Below are 18,826 nucleotides of genomic sequence, written 5' to 3' on the forward strand. Positions count from 1 at the left end.
TAAATTTTAGTCTCATCATATCATCTATGAATTAGTATGACTATCTTTTTGCCTTGTGGTGCAAGAACTCAATTTTTGAGGTGTCTTGCTTCATAAATTCAAATTAATAGCTAAACATACTACGAAACGTGTACGTGTACTCAAAATCGTTACACTAAACACATTTCATGAGCTGCCTCTAATTTCTTTCCCAAGTGTAATAAATATCTAACATATTTTCCATTGCGTTATTCATCTCCTTTAGATAAGGCTATTTCTTTAATTTAAATGCAATGTCTGGAAACTTTCTCTTTGGAAAGTATAAACGAGGAGATGTGAACGACTCCTAATGCTTTGTGTGAGCTGAATTTCAAAGAATTTTGAAAGAGCGAGTAAGAGCAAAATCATCAACGTCCTTGAATTCATGCAAAACACGCAGCACTCTGATTGATTTTGTGAGTTGATTACATTTTGGCATATTCCAGGCCACACTTTTGATGAGCAAGTTATTACACGAGTTTTGAGCAGCAGTGGATTCTATACATACAGGATCCTTAATGAGATGTTGAAAAGTATAGCATAACCAATTACAAGAATGGCAAATGAAATATTGCTTCTCCACAATGTAAGTCTGATACCTGCCAAAGGTAGATATATGCATTTGCTTAAATTGCTTATATATATATGCCCATCACCCTGGAAGAACTTATCGACATTGCTCCTGTTTGGTTGACTAGTTCGATTAGACTTCTTTTGGCTCCATACATGTGAAAGTTGGAGAGGAAAATCCCTGGAAATGCCAAATCAAAAGGACAGTGAGAAAGCCAGAGAGGAACGTTCCACTCATGGTGCGAGTGAGAAAGCTGCTTTGCTACCTACTCTGTGATGGGCACGTACTCTTGAAACCTCGTCAGGGGTGAAAAGACAAAGCTCAATAAAAAGAGAAGACGCTCTCGATTTCTTCAATTACATACTCCACACTTTCTCATATGCACTTCATGCACGCAATTGTGTCAATGTGTCCGACGTTCAAGGTTGAAATCTATGCTTATTAAGATGCCTAATAAAATTAATATCTGACATTTCGTTTTTCAATTCAACGACGACCTAAGGACTCTGGAAGTGTGCACAATGGAGGAGGGTGGATTTGCACTACGTGACTGCTGATTACACAAAGTTTGGAAGCAATAGCTCATTAGCAGAACCTTAGCGTTGGCTTTATGATGTGATGGATGAGGAGAAAGGTAGGAAAAGTGTAATGAAGGGAGGAGGAGGCTGTTGGAAGCAGTCGTTGTCGGCGTCGTAGGTGGTGGTGGTGAGATTCCAGGAATAAGGAGGCGAGAGGAGGGGTTGGGCTGCTGCTTTCTCCGGGGGACCGAATGGGGTCGACGAGTGTGGTGGTGCTTTCTTCCAGTTTTTCCCAGCCGGGTTCCTCCACAACTCGCAGTCTATTAATACTTACCGCTCCACCACCAACTGCTCCACAGCCAGCCAGCCAGCAGCCCTCCTCGCTCTCTCTCTCTCTCTCGCAATGTAAGTCAGAGAAAGTGGAGTGAAAATGTGACTCCAAACAAAACATACGTTCATGTGAGCTTTCATCTCGCTGGATCCTTTGCGCGTAAGTAACCACACTTTCTCTTCTCTAAATCCTCGCCGACCACCGAACACTCCTTGGCACCGCCACCCTAAAGGTCACGGCGAAAAAGTATTTAGCTAAAAATTAAAATATGGAAAGCCATGCGGAGTGGGCGAAGAGCTTTTGCCGTGTGTGACAATAAATGTGTTTGAGCACGTCACGTCGTCATTTGGGCTGTTTTCCAAAATATCTAATTCCATGAGTTTCCTCCGCTGTAAGATTTGTTAGCTAGCATCATTCATAATTTTATGTAACTGTCACCGCTTATTTGGGCGGCGATGATGGAAAGGAAACATCTAAAAACAAACCGTTGCATTAAATATGTCAGGATATTTTTATTTATTGACATTTCACGGTTCTATGTTTAATGCGGGGTAATTACTTTGTGTGTGTGTGTCTCTCTCTGTCGCCGAGTAATACGATCGAATTATTGATTCTAAAAATACGACATGGTCAAGTTCAATACAGTCAAGGATAACCGGGTTGTCGAAAATTACTTTCCACGTGTCGATTTGCCAACCGTTAATTTGCAGCATACCACTATTTTCCGGGGTAGAAAGCCTGATCCAGCACTTTGATATGAATAACAGTTCGGCTGTATTGAAACGATGAAAGGTTCATTGAGAAAAGTTTGAGTGCTCATAAAATATGCAAATCCACAAGCTATGATTTCGAATTGGACTTTAGTTTGTACAATATTTATCGATCAGCAAATAAATTTCTCCCCTCTGCCTGATGACAAAGCCTTCGTTGCACGAAAACAATTGTTGGTTTCATATATAATTAAATGGTGATGGACATTCATTTGTACGAAAGGAAAACAAATTTTGCGTTCTATTTCGGTCCCAAACTTTAAACTAAGACACGAGGCAATATCAATATACACATATTTTACTCCAGTTCGTTTTCATTCCTAGACACGTGCATACATATATCTGCTTTCGACTCACTCTTGTACACACATATCTAATTCCCTTTTCACATGTCCAATCAAAACTAATAAACAGCTCCACGAGGAAGATATCTCGCCCATGTGGAATGTAAAAATAGCAAAGTTTTCTTTGACATGATCTCTACAAAATTCTTCTAAATGTGCAGACCTGCTTTCTACTAGATAGACACTGCATAATTATTGCCTCATCCCTGTATATTACAAATGCATGTATATACCTAACTAACTACGTATGTAAATTGTTATTTTTTTAATCATTCCTACGTGGCATTCCAATCCAAATATAAAATATGCAAGTTCAAGGAACGCGTGCTATTTTGAGCAATTTCATATATATGGACCTGTACTCATTGTGAATAGCCTAAAAATAATAATAAGGTTGGTGTTTATTTCCGTCGTGGATATTAAAAGAAAAGGTTAACAGTGGATGGGAAATGCAGTTTAAGAATAATAAATTATGGGCTAAATGAAATTCAAATGCTACTTTTCTTAACCGATTTCCTGATTCATGCAGTCAGGTCAAGGCAGGTGCGATTAATAGGAGCCTCTTTTTCCTCATAGCCAGTACATACATTCATAACCTCGTCACGATTCAAAATAATAAAAAATCTTTACCAACAATAATATAATATTGAATTAAATACTACTGGTTGGTACTAGATTTCTGTCTGTGATCGTCATGTTGATGGCCATACCTGAACAACCTGAGACGACAATGTCGTCCAGCTTGTCCCCCAACACTTCATCTGCTGGCAGTATTGAAGGTGGCGACGGCCGAATGATGGGAGGAAAGCCCCTTCCAGGACAAAGTCCCGGTGGTGGATCACCAGGAACGATGATTATCAATCACAACCATCAATCCGGACAATCACCAAGAAACAACATTCCTTCCAATTACTCCAAAATACACGGTGAGTAGTTTACTTTGGATATCTACATATGTACAATGTATATTTACTATAAACGCTATTATGCATATTAAATGTACCAAAGGAGAATGGCACAGTGAACAAAAGATCCTCTAGGTTTGAACTCGAGTCTACAACTTTTCCTGAATTTTAGCAATTTAAGTGAGACAAATTATATTGGATGTATGACTGATATCACTTGAATTATAATTTTGTTGGGTTTTTTTATGACTCAATCAGACTGAATAAGCATTCCATGTTTCTTTCTTCGGCATGCTGCCTCTGAATGCAATCATATTTTCACTTTTAACCAACTGTCGGCAATGATAATTTGGCACTGGGGTTGCGACCATTATCAGAGCCAAGAAATATAAGAGGTATATTAAATAACCGTCCACTACAGATTTTGTGTTGTACCCAAAGTCATAATAATTGGAAAAGTGCCAAAGGACAGGCAGGATCACCTTTTGATAGCTATAATTGTACGGGAAATGACGCTGCGGATGACGCCAATGCAGTTATTATTAGAGGTTGTGCCACTCATTGAGACTTTGTTAAACGTTCGCCTTCTCCGTCCTGAGTCCCAACAGATGAAAAACATGATCACAGAAACACTCACTCGCTTTGAATGCTTAAGGTGTATTTTAAGCATCCTACATATATTTTTTATGTATGTTCCGAGTAAGCATCCATCATGTCTAGTCATTAATACAAGCAAACAACTCGAGTAAACCTTGATCTATATACATAATAGGTGAGACGGGGGATCGTGTGGCTGGAAATCATTGGAAAAGCCATACAAATAGATTCAAGTCCGATGTGTACAGCAAAATCTCTCAATCAACACAAGTTGACCAGTGTGTTTGGCCATGGTCAGTATGTTGGCACATTGTTTACTCAAATTGCTGAAGCGAGGTTTGTCGAACGAACGTGAGGTTTGGCACTTGATGTGTTGTGATTAGAAGAGATTACTGAGAATTCACTCTTTAGTCTCAATTTGAGGAGAGAGGAGATTCTTTGATGGCACTCTACTAACGCTGCCGAGTAGTTTGGTCAAGTCATAGCGGACAAATGCTCAAAACTAATTTTATTCACTTTGCAAAAATGGTGAAAAGGGTTAATAATCACATTTCATTTCTAGACACGTAACCAAGTTTGGTTTTTCTATCAAAGCTCATGAAAAGTATAAATGTGCATTTGGTCGGAATGAGAATTGGAGAAAGTAACTTCCCAAATAATAAAATCAATACCATTGACCAATACGTTGAATAACGACCAATAATCGACACTGAATAATCTTTCCTGAGAGTTTCTGCCAATAGTTTGTTTGCTACATCCTTCAAATTATTTTAAGCCGCACCTTTGCATAATCAAACGCAGAAAGTATCCTTAAATTGCTGGAAGTTACATGGAATAGATACAACCAAATGTACCAGTAATTTGAAGTACATTTGGTTGTATCCGTGTGTGCGTGCTATGTTTACATACAAAGAGTAATTGCATCAAGTTGAGCGGAAATCGACAATTCAGAACATTCAAATGATGGAGTAACTTCTTTAGGACAATTTCAAATCATTATTGGATAAAATCGAGGGTAAAAATAGTTTACCATTTAATTGATGGTGTTAAATTTTCTGACCTTGTTCCGAACTTTGTTGACATTAGCAGTGCACATTTATATTTGGTCATTTTAATAATTAATTAAATTGATGAATCCATCATCACGTCATATGAATTGTTGATCGATAACCCAAAGTTATCGGATTTCTTTACTACATTGCATTAATTGGATTGCCTAGCAATGTATTATTAAACCATTACAGATAACCAATAGTGCAGTGATGGTCAGGGTCATAATTGATCCAGTTTCTATTTGTACATGCACCCACTCGAGTGTTTTTAGTATCATGCAAACCAATGCTAATTTATGAACTTGAATCCATTGTAAGTATTTTTTGAAAAGATTGCACACACACATGGCGATTGGGAAGAGGGCGGTGTGTGACATTCAATACTTCATCCGCTATAGTGAATAACTTGCCAAGTTGCTCAAACTATATGTGGTTGGAAAGCTGGCAAGTCCAGGAAAGTCAGGCTTGTTTCTTTCCCCTGTAGCCTAATTTCTACGCTTCTGGCAGTGAGTCAGATTGTGTTAGTGATATGAAAGTATGGCAAAAGTCGTATTATAGGGAAAGAAAGAAGGCGTATTTTAGTAGTACATACATAGTTCGGAGTTTACCTGTTTCCACCACCACCAGCTCAATGCTAGTACCTTTCTTTCTTCCCTGTTTTATTTGCAGGGCACTAACTCACCATCCATCCATCCATCCACCAACTAGCTGAATTATACATAAGATCTTACCTTTCCTCTGCTGCTGGGTTAGCAGTGACTCCTCAGTTCAATTTAGAATTACGCTATATACTTACACTTCTAGCTGCGGAGCCTTATACTTTTGGACATATGACAACTCACTCGCATTGTATTTACGTTTCTGAAATGCAAGGATTTCTGAGATATTTCGTTGGTTGCATATAAATGTGTATACGTGGCCGCTGAGAAACGACCTTCTGGCAAATTACAGTTTTCGACCAATACGCAAATCCGCACGGAAAGAGAAAGGAAGCGCTGGGTACAATATGGCGTGTTGATTTTTACCCTGATATGAGACCCTTACCTTTTCAATTTATGTAACCTTATTACTGAACCTGGTTCTCGTTGGCGTTCGTATAAAATGTGGAACATAAGAGCAATACATCGCATCCGATATTGTTATGAGTAATTTTTTAGGCAAGCAGGTCCTTGTTAATAACAAGTTGTTACGCCGTCTTACTCCTGTTGTAGATATGATTACTTTCTATAATGTCATAAATTTATGTTTCCCTTTCATTTAATCTCTCTTCAGAGTAGTGCACGAACTTGAAACCAAGGTCAAGATCACTATTGGGTTCAACGGCTGAAATCAATGCGATTGACATAATAGTTTTCATTTTTTTCATAGAATGGCATAGAAATTGAACATGTCTGCATTTGTCGTAATATTATGTATTCAGTGGAAAGTTTATCCAAAATTTTAGTGCCAGAGCACCTTGTCAGACCTTTTCGCAATTGTTTGGTTAAACAATGCATACAACTTTTTTGCACAAATGGATAACACAATTCCAAGCCTAACGTTGCTACATATATGTTACAATAAACCCCTGGAAGGTGTATACATTATTTTACCTGTCACGCTTTCACGACAAAAGAATCACGTCGCATCGGAACGGACAAAGTTGAAACAAGAAAATAAATCGATGAGAGCGACATGTAGCATCTAGAAAAAGTTCAATTCAGAGAAAACTATGAACGTTGATTTCAGCAGTGAAAGCATTATGGCTGGAAGGAAATGCGACATAAAGTTGGAGAAAGCTAATTTACCAATTCACCTTGAACTGACTTGTGCTAAATGTTGTAATAATGAGATGTAATTGGCCACGTAATTTTAAGAATTGGCCATGAAACTCCTATGCGGCTCATTCTTTTCTTACAAACACTTATTAAGACCTCCTCGTACGGTACTTAATGAGATTGAGTAATGACAGACAAGGAAGGGTCTGATTTGTTCCGTGGTTTTGTAACATTTTTTCATGTCCGAATGTTCATGTGTCCCAGAGAAATGAGAGGCAATTTTCCTTTATTCATTACAACCCTTCTTGGTATTCTGTTATTACGTCCATTTTTATTATTATCTGGGTAGATTAACATTGTATAGCGTAGAATACGCACGCAATTGCAATATTATGGTGACTAGTATTAAGAAATCCATGCCTGAATCAGCGTTTGTGAACCAGCATATCAGTTGATCATTAAGCCAAACAAAACAAAATAAAGCTCAAAAGAAAGTACATATTGCAATATTTTTTTTCATCGATACACAGGCTTATATACGAGGACGATATTTGGTATGCCAATGTATGTACATATTATATGTACCTAAGACATGGCAAATCACTACCCAAAAGAATATCTTTAAGAAATTTGTGTGGAAATTAAAGAACGTATAGTGTTCAAACAGACTCTTGATGAAAGACGAAAACATCAAATAAATCTGATCCATATTTCCCAGTTTCATTTTCTATTAAACTGTCAAACGCAGCCAAAGTTATGTAGGTTAGGGAATTGAGTTTGTTGCACGAAAATAAATTAGTCGAGCTGTTTCTCATCTGTTTTATAGTTTAGATTAAATTTTCTCCTGCCTTCTTACCTTACATACTTACTTACTCTTTACTTGTGGAAAGTTGAGGTGAGGACGCTGAGCGCTGTTTCGGTGTCATATCTACATACATGGGATTGAGAACAAGTAGGTTGAACGGTGTTGGCAAAGTGTAGGTAGTCGCTAAGGTGGATAAATGCCCTGAAAACCTAAAAATAGACTCCCATAAAAGGGATATTACTCGCCTTTCGAGTAAAACAAGTCCAGCACACACACGGGAAGAATGCTTACACAGAGACGATGCAAAAATATTGTGCATATCGGAAAGTTGAAACGTGCCTCGACTTTGTTCGTTTGTTTACAATTTTCATTCTCTCCGTCTCGTTACATATTTCGTCTCCGTCCACAATGCATTTTCCTCCTTTCTCCTCTACTGCTTCCATTTCCTCTACTTTTGTAAAAAAAACTTGGTTGTTGCGTTTCGTAACTTTTGCAAAAATGTGCAAAAATCAACTAATTGACTGAGCTACGCTTTTATTCCGAGTCAGAGCTTATGTAACTGTCGCCTCTGTGTGTCCATCCATTTGCGAACTTATCAGATTGATTTTAAGTGATGCGCAATAAGGATGCACTTTCGTTAAGGATGTCCCGACAGGGTGGCCCACGCTTGACTTAGAATTTATAAGTGATGTAATGCCCGACTCGGGCATATGAAGGCTACACTGACTGTAGTACTTTTTATGTCATGTAAATAAGTACATGGAGACATACTTACGTATGAACCTACCGAATGTTCATAGTGCTTTGTCACTTGCTGTATCCAGCGGTTATAAGAGTAAAATTCGGATTTATATTTATTATGTCTGCACTTGTGAATTCTATACAGAAATATGATTTGGAGTGACTCGAGTAGATGTTTCATAAGGTTTCAATAAATTGCCAATAACAGTTTATTTTGGTTCTGCAACTCTGAGATTATCTGAAAGCGTGGTCGTATATTCCGTAATTACTCATTCTTTGAGTAATGGCTGATAAATAATTGTGGCTCAATTTAGGATTGGTGAAAGTCCCACCAATAAAACTTTCACCAAGATTATGCAGCAATGTTGGAATTTATGAGGCACGTATGAAAGCAAGGAACGCGTCAAGTGTTCTTTTTATAGTGAACGAGTGACCCTTTTTCCATCATTTAGCGACTCGAATATCGTCAACCCCTGCCTTTGCCAAAAATAGATTCATCAAATGTCAGTAATTCCCTGTACCAACTTTGTGCATATGGTTTGGTATTTTTGTATTGTTATTTATACATTTTTTTTATGTTTGGTTTACTAACTCCATATTCTTTACTGTAGTTCAAGTTTCACATTTAATTCTGTTGAATATATTGGGTGACTACGTGGTTTATTTTGAAAATCATAGAAATCACGAAAACCAAAAAATTGTATTTTATGTTATAAATTCAAATATAGATGAATAGATTTGATGATTAGGGAGCAACATCCGTTTTATTGCGAAGCTAATAGAGTTGATTTAAATAGATCATAGATTTGTTTCGTAGGACTTGGCTGAAAAAAAGTTTTTCTCATCGTGCACTGTTTTCCTTCTGATGTTTAGAGTTTAGATTTTGAGACAGAAATAGAATATTGATATTTATTTTTAGAAAGGCACTCATCCTATCCTCTGAAGCGTTTTTATTCCTCAAGTTTCAAATTTAGACCAGAGAACGTATTGTGAAAAAACAGACACAACCGTAAGCTTCACATAGACGATGACACGCTCAAGTTGTAGTCAATGTTAACCAAAGGTGTGTGTGTGTTATGGCTTTTTTCCACACCGCACCAAATCTATTCCTATTTGTTTTCTTTTACTCTGCTAATGATAACAAGCGTCTATTTTCATCCAAAATCCCAACTGACTACTAATAGGCATCGGATGCTCTGTTCTCTTTATAAATATTCGTCTGAACTGCGTATTTGCACCAAATCTTGAAAAGGAATTTAATAAAATTCTGAGAAGCTTTCCCATCATAAAATTAATGAGTATAAATATATGTACATGTACATTAAAGGAACCATAAAATAAATAGTGCTATAACACGTGAAACGTAATTTTTAAATATATATATATTTTTTTATTATTACCAAGTTGATTAATATGAGGTCACCCAATAAACAGTAAGCTGCAAACTACTTTGTAGAAACTATGTGTCAGCAACGCTATGGGTTCTCTTACTCGTTGATGCACGCGGTATGAATATTAACTAATTACTAGGGCATATTTACAAATGTTGTTTTTATGTAATTCGCCGCACAATTAATCTCTGGCACTTTTAAGCTTGAAACATTTTGGTATGGTAATTTGCGGACAACATCATCTGGAAAGTGGATAGAGACAAAGGAGCATACAACTTCCATCAGACTCTGTGATAGTCCTGGTTGAAATTAGTTAAATTGGTTTCGACGACGTCTGCAGCACAGCGCAGTGGTGCTTGATTTTGACTCCTTATAAAATTTGCACCCGAGAATTATGAAAGTGGATACGTACATACGACACTGCGAACATAAAGTATTTAATGGTTCGTGACGATGACGTAAATATTTTAGCCAAACAATAAGCATGATTTGCATTTCTATGAGCGCTTCATTTCAAGTAGATCATCTGGATCTGTACTACATAATAGGTACTGAGCACTCTAGGAACTTTTTTTCAATTTAGCACACATTGAACATTCAAGCAAGCGATTCAAGTGTAGCAAAAATATCGATAACAAATTCGGTTGTGATATATTACCATACGTAATGTGCTGAGTTAAACAACGTGAGACAGCCGTAGCTCACAATTAGTTGCTTGCAATACAGTTTTATAACTTTGGTATACCTGATGTGTGGCAGTTTTCACAGCCAAATAGATTATCACATTCAGTTGTCCATTGGAATTAAGCATCCCGACACACAAAAACTTCCATTCTTGAAGCATAGCGTACATACGTATGTATACGTACGTATGTACATACATATTTGCGTACAGCCGTTGCAGTCACCAAGTCATCAGTGAATTAGGCAAGCAAATACATAATAATAATATCCAAGAACTGATTTGGTCTTCATTTGTCCAACACTTCCAAAACCTTCAGTTCCTCAGTTTTCATACACAACGGTGGTACGCAAATTTAATGCATGTCATACTTCTTCAGCCTGTTCTCTTGTGAAACAAGTGTATTTAATACCATCATGAACATTACATTACAAGAAATAATAATAATTGTGTCGCTATGAAGCAGTTACATTTTACTCTTTCACTACATTCGTGGCGTTTGAATAACTTGCTAAATCAGTGATTCCACTTTAAGCGTACATACATAAGTGGCAGTGCTCAACGACTGTTCAATTCAAACATAGTGGTTGTGTTGCTACCTAATTTCGTACAATGTATGCGGTTAATAGAGTTATATAACTATCGTCAATGGTGCAATTGTTAGTTGAGGTGATGGGGAACATTCATGTATAAAAATAGCTACCTCCATTTTAACAATCTACAAGATGCAGATGTAATTCCCACAAAAAATTGCGTCGACCCTGAAATCATATCTTGAGGCAATTCTTTCACAAGCACCAGAATAAGTGTCATTAGATTTGCTGCCTGCAAAATCCTCATTCCTCTTCCGAATGGTTTCCAACAATAAACTCCAACATAGAAATTTCGCATCACCTGAACTCGTCTTGCTCACTGAATGACAGGAAGTGACAGGTCTCATTTATAATACGATGCTGCTACAAAATACGTCAATGAGTGATCTTTGTATTCTTCTTCGTGTTCTATAAAACCCAATTAATGTGAACTCGTTCACACTCGCAAGAGCAACGAGATGATTAGCAGTTGCTGATTAATATAACCCCAACAACGCAGAACTTCATCTTTTGTAGCGAGTTCCTCTCGACTGGAAAGCAATATTGCAAAAATACAATCGAGGGTGTTTTTTTTGTTCCTAGAGCTTGAACATGTTAAAATAAGACACCACGGCCAAACTGTTGAGTTCCTTACTTCACGCAATATAGTTAGTCCTTAAAATCTAAATATACACACCATTCACATCATTATTATACAAGAAAGAGTTCAACAGTAACTGTGATGTTGCTTGAGCATCAGTAGTCGAGAAAAGCCAGTCAGGAACAGTATGTGTTGCGTATATTACTATGTACTTTTGATGCACACCAAGCAAACCTAACCAAACCCAGTTAGTTGCAGTTTGGAAAGTGGCAATAAACCATGATTCCTCTTCTGCAGATGTACTATATTTACCATTCAACAGAACCTAATTCAGTGTCAAAATCTGTGCTACTTGATCAGGTAGCAGTTTAACCTTTGAAAACGCGACATATTTCGTCTTTGCAAAAGTGAAAGCTTCGGTTCCTTAAAAAAACATCGCATTCAGGGACAACATTCTTGTGGAATGAGCCCTAATAAACGCCACCAAATGCATGTGCGGGTGAAAGTCCTACCACACTCGTTGTACATTGCACATCATGCTTTCAAGAACTATCAATGTGATACTTAAGCTACAAAGTGATCAAGTGACCTCAGTCGTAGCGTGAAAATATCATCGTCACAAGTGGACTGCAGCCTAAAAAGTGATCTTGCGTAGACTTATTGGTAGTTCATACTGAAATTTTTAGAATCATCGTTGACGCACATATGTAGCATTCGAAATCGTGGTGTAGTGGTATTTTATAGTAACGTGCATACTGCGTAATTCAGACAGTAACTGAAATATGCAAGGTGTGGCCTGACGAAAATAAAATTTTACTAAATAAATAAATACACATAATTTGCCGAAATCATATATGATCCCAATAAAAACAGAACTCTGCAAAACAAATTTCCAGGAAAATGCCAAGAAAAAATATCTCAATTTCGATACGAAATTGAGCAAAAAAAATTGTGCACAATAAATCAATATAAATATAACAACATTATTATTACACAAGAGTTGAATTGCAAAAATTGCCAGTGACGTGAATGGGTATTGAAAGGGATTTTAGTATGCTGAGAATGCCGGAAAATATCCTAAATTGTGGTTTGGGTATGTTCCTCTGTTTTTACTCTCCCCCACACGACTCTGCTTTGTGCGTTATTAATAATAATTATTATAAGCTCGTTACAATTATGTCAGAATATTTATTATCAACTACATGGAGGAGGAAACCGCATATTAGATAATTAGTTAGTTGACGTCGACAGTGTCAACATGGTTCTTATAATACCAGCTTGATCAGCAGTAAATTTAGAGATGCCATTAAAACCACTCTGCATTCTGTGCACTCGACAGTAAAGCATTATTCTCCTCACACACAACGCAACAACCACGTTAATATAACAAACTGTACAAAAATTATTTGCTCCATCATATCTCGCTTTATTGAGCATCGACTTGTTTTTATCATCTCGAAAATACAGCCTTCTGGTCCTTGCTTTTGTATTTATGTTGTGACCGAATTAACTCCTCGACGCTGCTGAGCAATGTCCAATGTATCACTGTGCTGCATGGTTAAAAAACCACCAGCCATCCAGTATACGCAAGTATAATATGTCGTATTTATTTATCAGTTTTTGGGGGAGGAGGCATGCCGTTGCAGCATAAATGGTCCCTGTGTGTATGATAAAATAAGTAAAGATAAGTCAAGTCAACATACATACATATGTACTTAACTCACCAACTCAATGCGACGTCTGTTTTGTAACCACCAGCCAATAAAGTAATTCCAATATGCGTGTACTCGTACTTTTTTGGTGCTTAATATTTTTTCGTCATCTTATATATTTATGCAGGATATCATGAATTCATGATTGCTCAAACTCTAGTAAGACGATCCACCAGAAACAACAGACATCACATAAATATTGATCACGCAGCAGTAGTAAATTAAAACACTCAACACAAAATCCAGATTATCCCGATGCTTCAGTACGAGAGATATCACTTTCTGAATAAATATACTTCTTATGCATACTCTGAAATTCTGTATAGTGTATGTACACACGAGTATATGAGAGGTTAAGGAGTATGGTTAAGGGGTAAACAGATAGACACCTGTTTACTTTTTATTAATGAATTTCACGTGCGTGCGTTCAAAAGTAGTTATAATATACATAGATCGATGCTACTAAATTAATTAGTTTAATGGAAAATTACAAAGCGGTTTAGGCCTGAAATTTATTTCGTACAATCAGGAAAACTGAGCGTAATGTACAACTAAAGAGAAACCCCATGTAAAAATTAAGACGCATTCGTCTAAAAATATACTTATTTTAGAGAATCTATTTATTAATATTTATGTATGAGCATATGTACACATGTGGTTTTGAAGATTTTCCTTTGCTGGGAAAAAAGGTGTAAATTTTATTTATTTTATTCAGATGCATACTAGCATTTAACAGATCGTTATCATCTGTACACCGTTATTCTGTAATTTAATAGAATCTTGGGCCGATCGAATGGCGTCACCCAACAACTTATGCATAATGATAGATAGGAGCACGGTTTGCATCAATGCAGAAAGTGATAACCCTCCATAGAAATAATGGAATTGTGCCAAATACGACCATTTATCTTAACCAAACCTTGTTAATTGAATGTTTTGGCGTAAGTGGGATTAATTTCTCGGTAGGACTGGTGTTGGTCTGTTCCGCCTACAACAACAACCCATGAGTTTCCATCGTGTGCTCATGGCCATTGAGCTTTTACTATTTTGAATCCAATTTTCCTTCGGCTTTAATTATGCTGGTTCTTGTTCGCTTTTCGGCAAGCACCTAATAACATGGTTATCAAAACAACTGCAGTGCAGTGATGATCATCTACAGCATATCTTTTAAACACAACATGACACCAGCTAACATTTTTCTTTTTGAGTGAGGTCGAGCTAGACATATGAAAAATAAATTCACCAGCCTGAATTGCATGAATTTATTTATCGCGAGAAGGATATTTTGTAAGTATATCGTATTTAGCCACCATTGCCAAATGTTATATCTGCAAAACTGCAACAACGACGCGTAGCATACATCATGTAGCAGCTGATTAAAGAGAAAATGCATTTTTATTCGGCGCCCTCACCCATTTACGTACGTACGTTGATGTCATTGACGATAATCATGTTTACCATTGAAAGAAAGTATATTTTGTCTCCAGTTCATCCCCCGATTTGATTTTAGGGTGATCTCATTGGATTTTCCGAAGAATTTTGAGGGAGCAGCCAAATTTTGGCTTCAAGTTTGTCTATGAGCCAAAGTATAAAAAGAAAGATTTTTTCAAGTTGGTTTTCAAGTTTCAATATGAGGTGCAAAGAGTTCGTTAAGTGTGTGTAAGAAACATATTAGTTGTTGGTCCATATACATACTTTGTTTATTGAACTAATTGGACGACAAAAGCTCAGGAAATAGGAGAAAGCAGAAAGAGAAAGGACCTGTTATTCTAAGAACTCACAAATTGGTAACCTGCCTGCACACTCGGTAAACATATCAATAACTAAACCATTCTGAAAACCTGATGGCTGAGCAAGTAGTGATTGCATTTTTCGGGTTAATCATATATTTGTTTCCTCTCCACAACTTCATTTCGTCCATATTTTGTTATCATTTACATATACAGTATTACTACCATACATGCACATGTTATAAATTTTCCATACAGTTTATGCGTACGGTATACCTATATTGTGTACATATGCAGATTGATAAATTTGCGAACCTCAAATAAATGTCATGTGACTTTGGGTTATCTCTAAATTGTTTATCGCCAATTTAAATCTTTCTTGTCTGGGTTGACCGATGATGGTCCCAACATCAGAGTGCTCATATATGTAATGTGCATATGGCTACGTGGTTAATTACGTCCGAAAAATACCTTGCTCTTCAGGCAAATTGTGGAATAAATAGAGATAGCCCAATGTACACGAACAGTTTAGCTTATCATAAAGATACGAGTCTGTTACAGTGTTGATTACGGAAAACACGTCAATTTTATTACGCCAAAAGTTTTCTGCCCATGTCTAATATATTTTATTTTAAGTAAGTGGTTCAAATATCCCAAAATATTGACGCTTGGCATACATTTTATCTGCATTGTACGATGTGTGCATAATTCATGCAATAATATAGTTTCAATCGCGAAACTAAGTAAATTCTAAATATTTTTTGCCTTTAATAATGAAGTGGTTTAAATTTTCAATTCTGTAATGCGTACTAAAATATTTATGCGGAAACATGCTATATTATGCACAATATGAACTAGTACAAGTTGTAAATATCTACTGTCCGACGAATCCATCAATGAAGACGTGGAGCATCGCTGAATGCTACATATGCATTACTTACATACTTCAGTTTGTATATGACCTAGTTCAGGTCATACACAAACTTCAGAACATTTAAAAATACCAAGCAAGTAAACAAGGATTAAATTAAGTAAGGAGTTTGATTGGTTCAGTAAAAATAACGTATTTATAAAAACAAGGAATATAAGTACGTGTACATATTCCAACGGGACTGTGCACATCCATTTCGTATTTTTTGCGATCAATTGTGCAAGAGTTATTAGGTGTGCACATAACTGATTAGGATAAAAGCGAGCTTATAAATTGCAGCCGGCACTACGAGACTGAAGGAAAGCTTCTTTCTATCCTTGATTCTAACGAATGACCAACAAAATGATAAAATAATTTGGCGATGTTTATAGCGTCCACTTAACGGTGCCTATCTCGACTGCAAAAAATATCTATCACTTTCAGTGCCGACCACCAATACGATTTGGGGGAGGGGATTTATTATCATTAGATCACGCATTGTACGCCTGATTTTTCCCAAACTGTTTTTCCAGTCTTTGTTCTCCCTCATGCATCATGCTTTTAGAACCTGGCTGTTTACAGGCAGTCTTAACTGTAATTGAGACCGTCCCGATAAAACTTATCAGCGAGATAATTCGGTCCAATACACAACTGAGAGATGGGAAGCAGATGATGTGGTGGTAGACGAGGAATACATGTTTGGGTGGATGCAGAATTCAGAGAAAAAATTTAGCTGATTGTGGTACATGTTTGATCTTCGCTACCAAATTATTAATAAATATACCATCACCGAGCCGAAATTAGCTACAATATTACATCACCTTTGCCTAAACTTAGCTTGTTTTTGTTGTGTGTTCGTGCAGAGATTCGGGGGGATTCTGACCAAAGCAACCCAATGTTACTACGAAGGGTGTGCCCAACTAGTGAAAGTAGCGGCGGCCCTTCGATGAACGGAGTCATTCCCGAGTTCCACATGATGGACCCCTTGCTGCAAGACCACGCATTCCAACAGCAACTTCTCCAGGTATGAATCAATTCGATGATTTTGAAAATAAAAATGTTTCCAGTAGAATTAAATTATGTACTGATCAACGAAAACATAAATATCTACATACATACGTATGCATATACTGAATGCCAAGAATACGTACATATGTTACGACGAGATGCGGAGAACTTTGTCGCAATCGGGCATTTAGTGTGTGTGTGTTGAGTACATGACAGAATGTTTTTTTGTCTCTCAGGCCGATGAGTCTCGAAATAGAGAAAGAGTTTCTTTATAAGTAGGTTAAGGGCAGTAACCGATTGGTAATGTTGCGTAATCTTGAACAGTGTCGCGTTGTTTCAAACCGTCAAACAAACTATGACTTGCCATTGAGCTAATAAATGCATCCGTGTCTCATAAATTTCTAACCAAGTGACAAATGATCAGCAACTTGAATGTATAATAGCAACATAAATACATATATACCCAAAGCTCAGACGTGATATACGCTGAGGCAGTCAGCTTTTTCTATCAATTTGCAATAACTAGCGTTTGTCGAACTGGCCAATATTTATGCATCAATTTTCAAATATTTTCCGCTTGAAAAATTAGCTTCAATTTCATAAAGAAGACCTAACTACAGACTAAGCATAATAAGCACTTGTTGGTGATTTATTCGGGAAGATCCTTCACTTGTTTAGATGTATATATTCCATATGGTTTTTACCCATAACATAAAACTAGTGACATAATTATTTTTTTACTAACGATAATTGTCATTATAATTGTTGACTTTACAGTTGAAACAAGAACAAGAACTCCAACATCAGCTCTTGCTGCAGAGTTACCAAGCTCAGCGACAGAAGCTGGCGGAGGCTCATGAAAAACAGCTTGCCCAAAGACTAAAGGTAATGCAATCAGGTCAAAATTCAATTTGAATCAAAATTCACTTATTTCACATTAAGGAATTTAATAAGGCCAAATATGAAGCCGATCAGACAGCTAGTTCAGTTCTCACTCATCCAGAAACTAAATGGGTAAAAGCTATAAATTCAGGAAGAAAGTGTTCCCTTTGGCCTACGATACGTACGTATGGATGGATGGATGGATGTGCACCTATTGCCTCTATATATCCGCAGATTCGGTGCACGAATATGAAATGAGATGCTGGAGAGTTGGCATATGCACAAAACCATAGTTTGATGTACTGCCTATGAAATCTAACCCAAGAGTCATGTTCATGTGAAGTGTGATTCTAAAAATAGTAAACATTTCAAGGTTAACCGTTAACCACCACCCTTCAGAACAGATGAAATTGAACGTGGTATTTAGTAGTAGAAGCCTGTGTATGATGAAAAAGAGTGGAAAAGCATGTGAGAATGTTGGCAAATTGTTTTAGTGCTTTATTGTGTTCGGTCTTCATCATCACAGAATATCCCGAATTCAACATGCCACTACCATACCACACTAAATATTTAGTATTATTTAGAATAATAATAGATCCACAGAAATCTACAACATTGTTTCACCTTGCCTCCCCTTTGAATAAACTGTCTACACATATGCTATGCATAATAACAATGAATAATACGATGCCGCAATAAATTAAATGTAAAGACGTGTGATCCACGTATGGAAAAGTTATGGCGTACCAAAATAGCATTTCAGACTACCAAAGGTTGCAATTTAATTTTCTCTGAGGTTTTCCCTGGAGCTTGTCTGCTTGACTTCCTGGTTCCAGGATTACATTATTGTACGGTGACGGGACTTGGTGGCTTTGCGAAGGGTAATTGAAATTGGATGAGAGGAAAGGAGGGCACGGGACGAGGATCTT

At 37.0% G+C, this 18,826-nt stretch overlaps 1 protein-coding gene across 10 annotated transcripts in view; it reads left to right on the top strand.

Annotated features, from left to right (window-relative positions):
- Window positions 1–1,442: 1,442 nt before the first annotated feature.
- The window catches only part of LOC110847836 (histone deacetylase 4), a 29,956-nt gene continuing 12,572 nt past the window's right edge, over window positions 1,443–18,826 (top strand). For 7 of the 10 annotated variants that reach the window (XR_004834401.1, XM_022094852.2, XM_035849784.1 and 4 more), the window contains exons 1-4: window positions 1,443–1,597; window positions 3,228–3,478; window positions 16,871–17,031; window positions 17,793–17,900. Coding sequence is in view for 9 of the 10 variants with exons in the window: in XM_022094852.2 (XP_021950544.1) it covers window positions 3,247–3,478; window positions 16,871–17,031; window positions 17,793–17,900 (501 nt within the window). In the remaining variant the exon portion in view is untranslated. Of the gene's footprint in view, window positions 1,598–3,227; window positions 3,479–10,550; window positions 12,749–15,602; window positions 15,733–16,870; window positions 17,032–17,792; window positions 17,901–18,826 lie in introns of those variants that run through there. The other 3 variants (XM_022094857.2, XM_022094859.2, XM_035849786.1) reach the window with 3 other exon arrangements.

This window comes from Folsomia candida, unplaced genomic scaffold, assembly GCF_002217175.1.
Source record: "Folsomia candida strain VU population unplaced genomic scaffold, ASM221717v1 Fcan01_Sc003, whole genome shotgun sequence".
Lineage (NCBI taxonomy): Eukaryota > Metazoa > Arthropoda > Collembola > Entomobryomorpha > Isotomidae > Folsomia > Folsomia candida.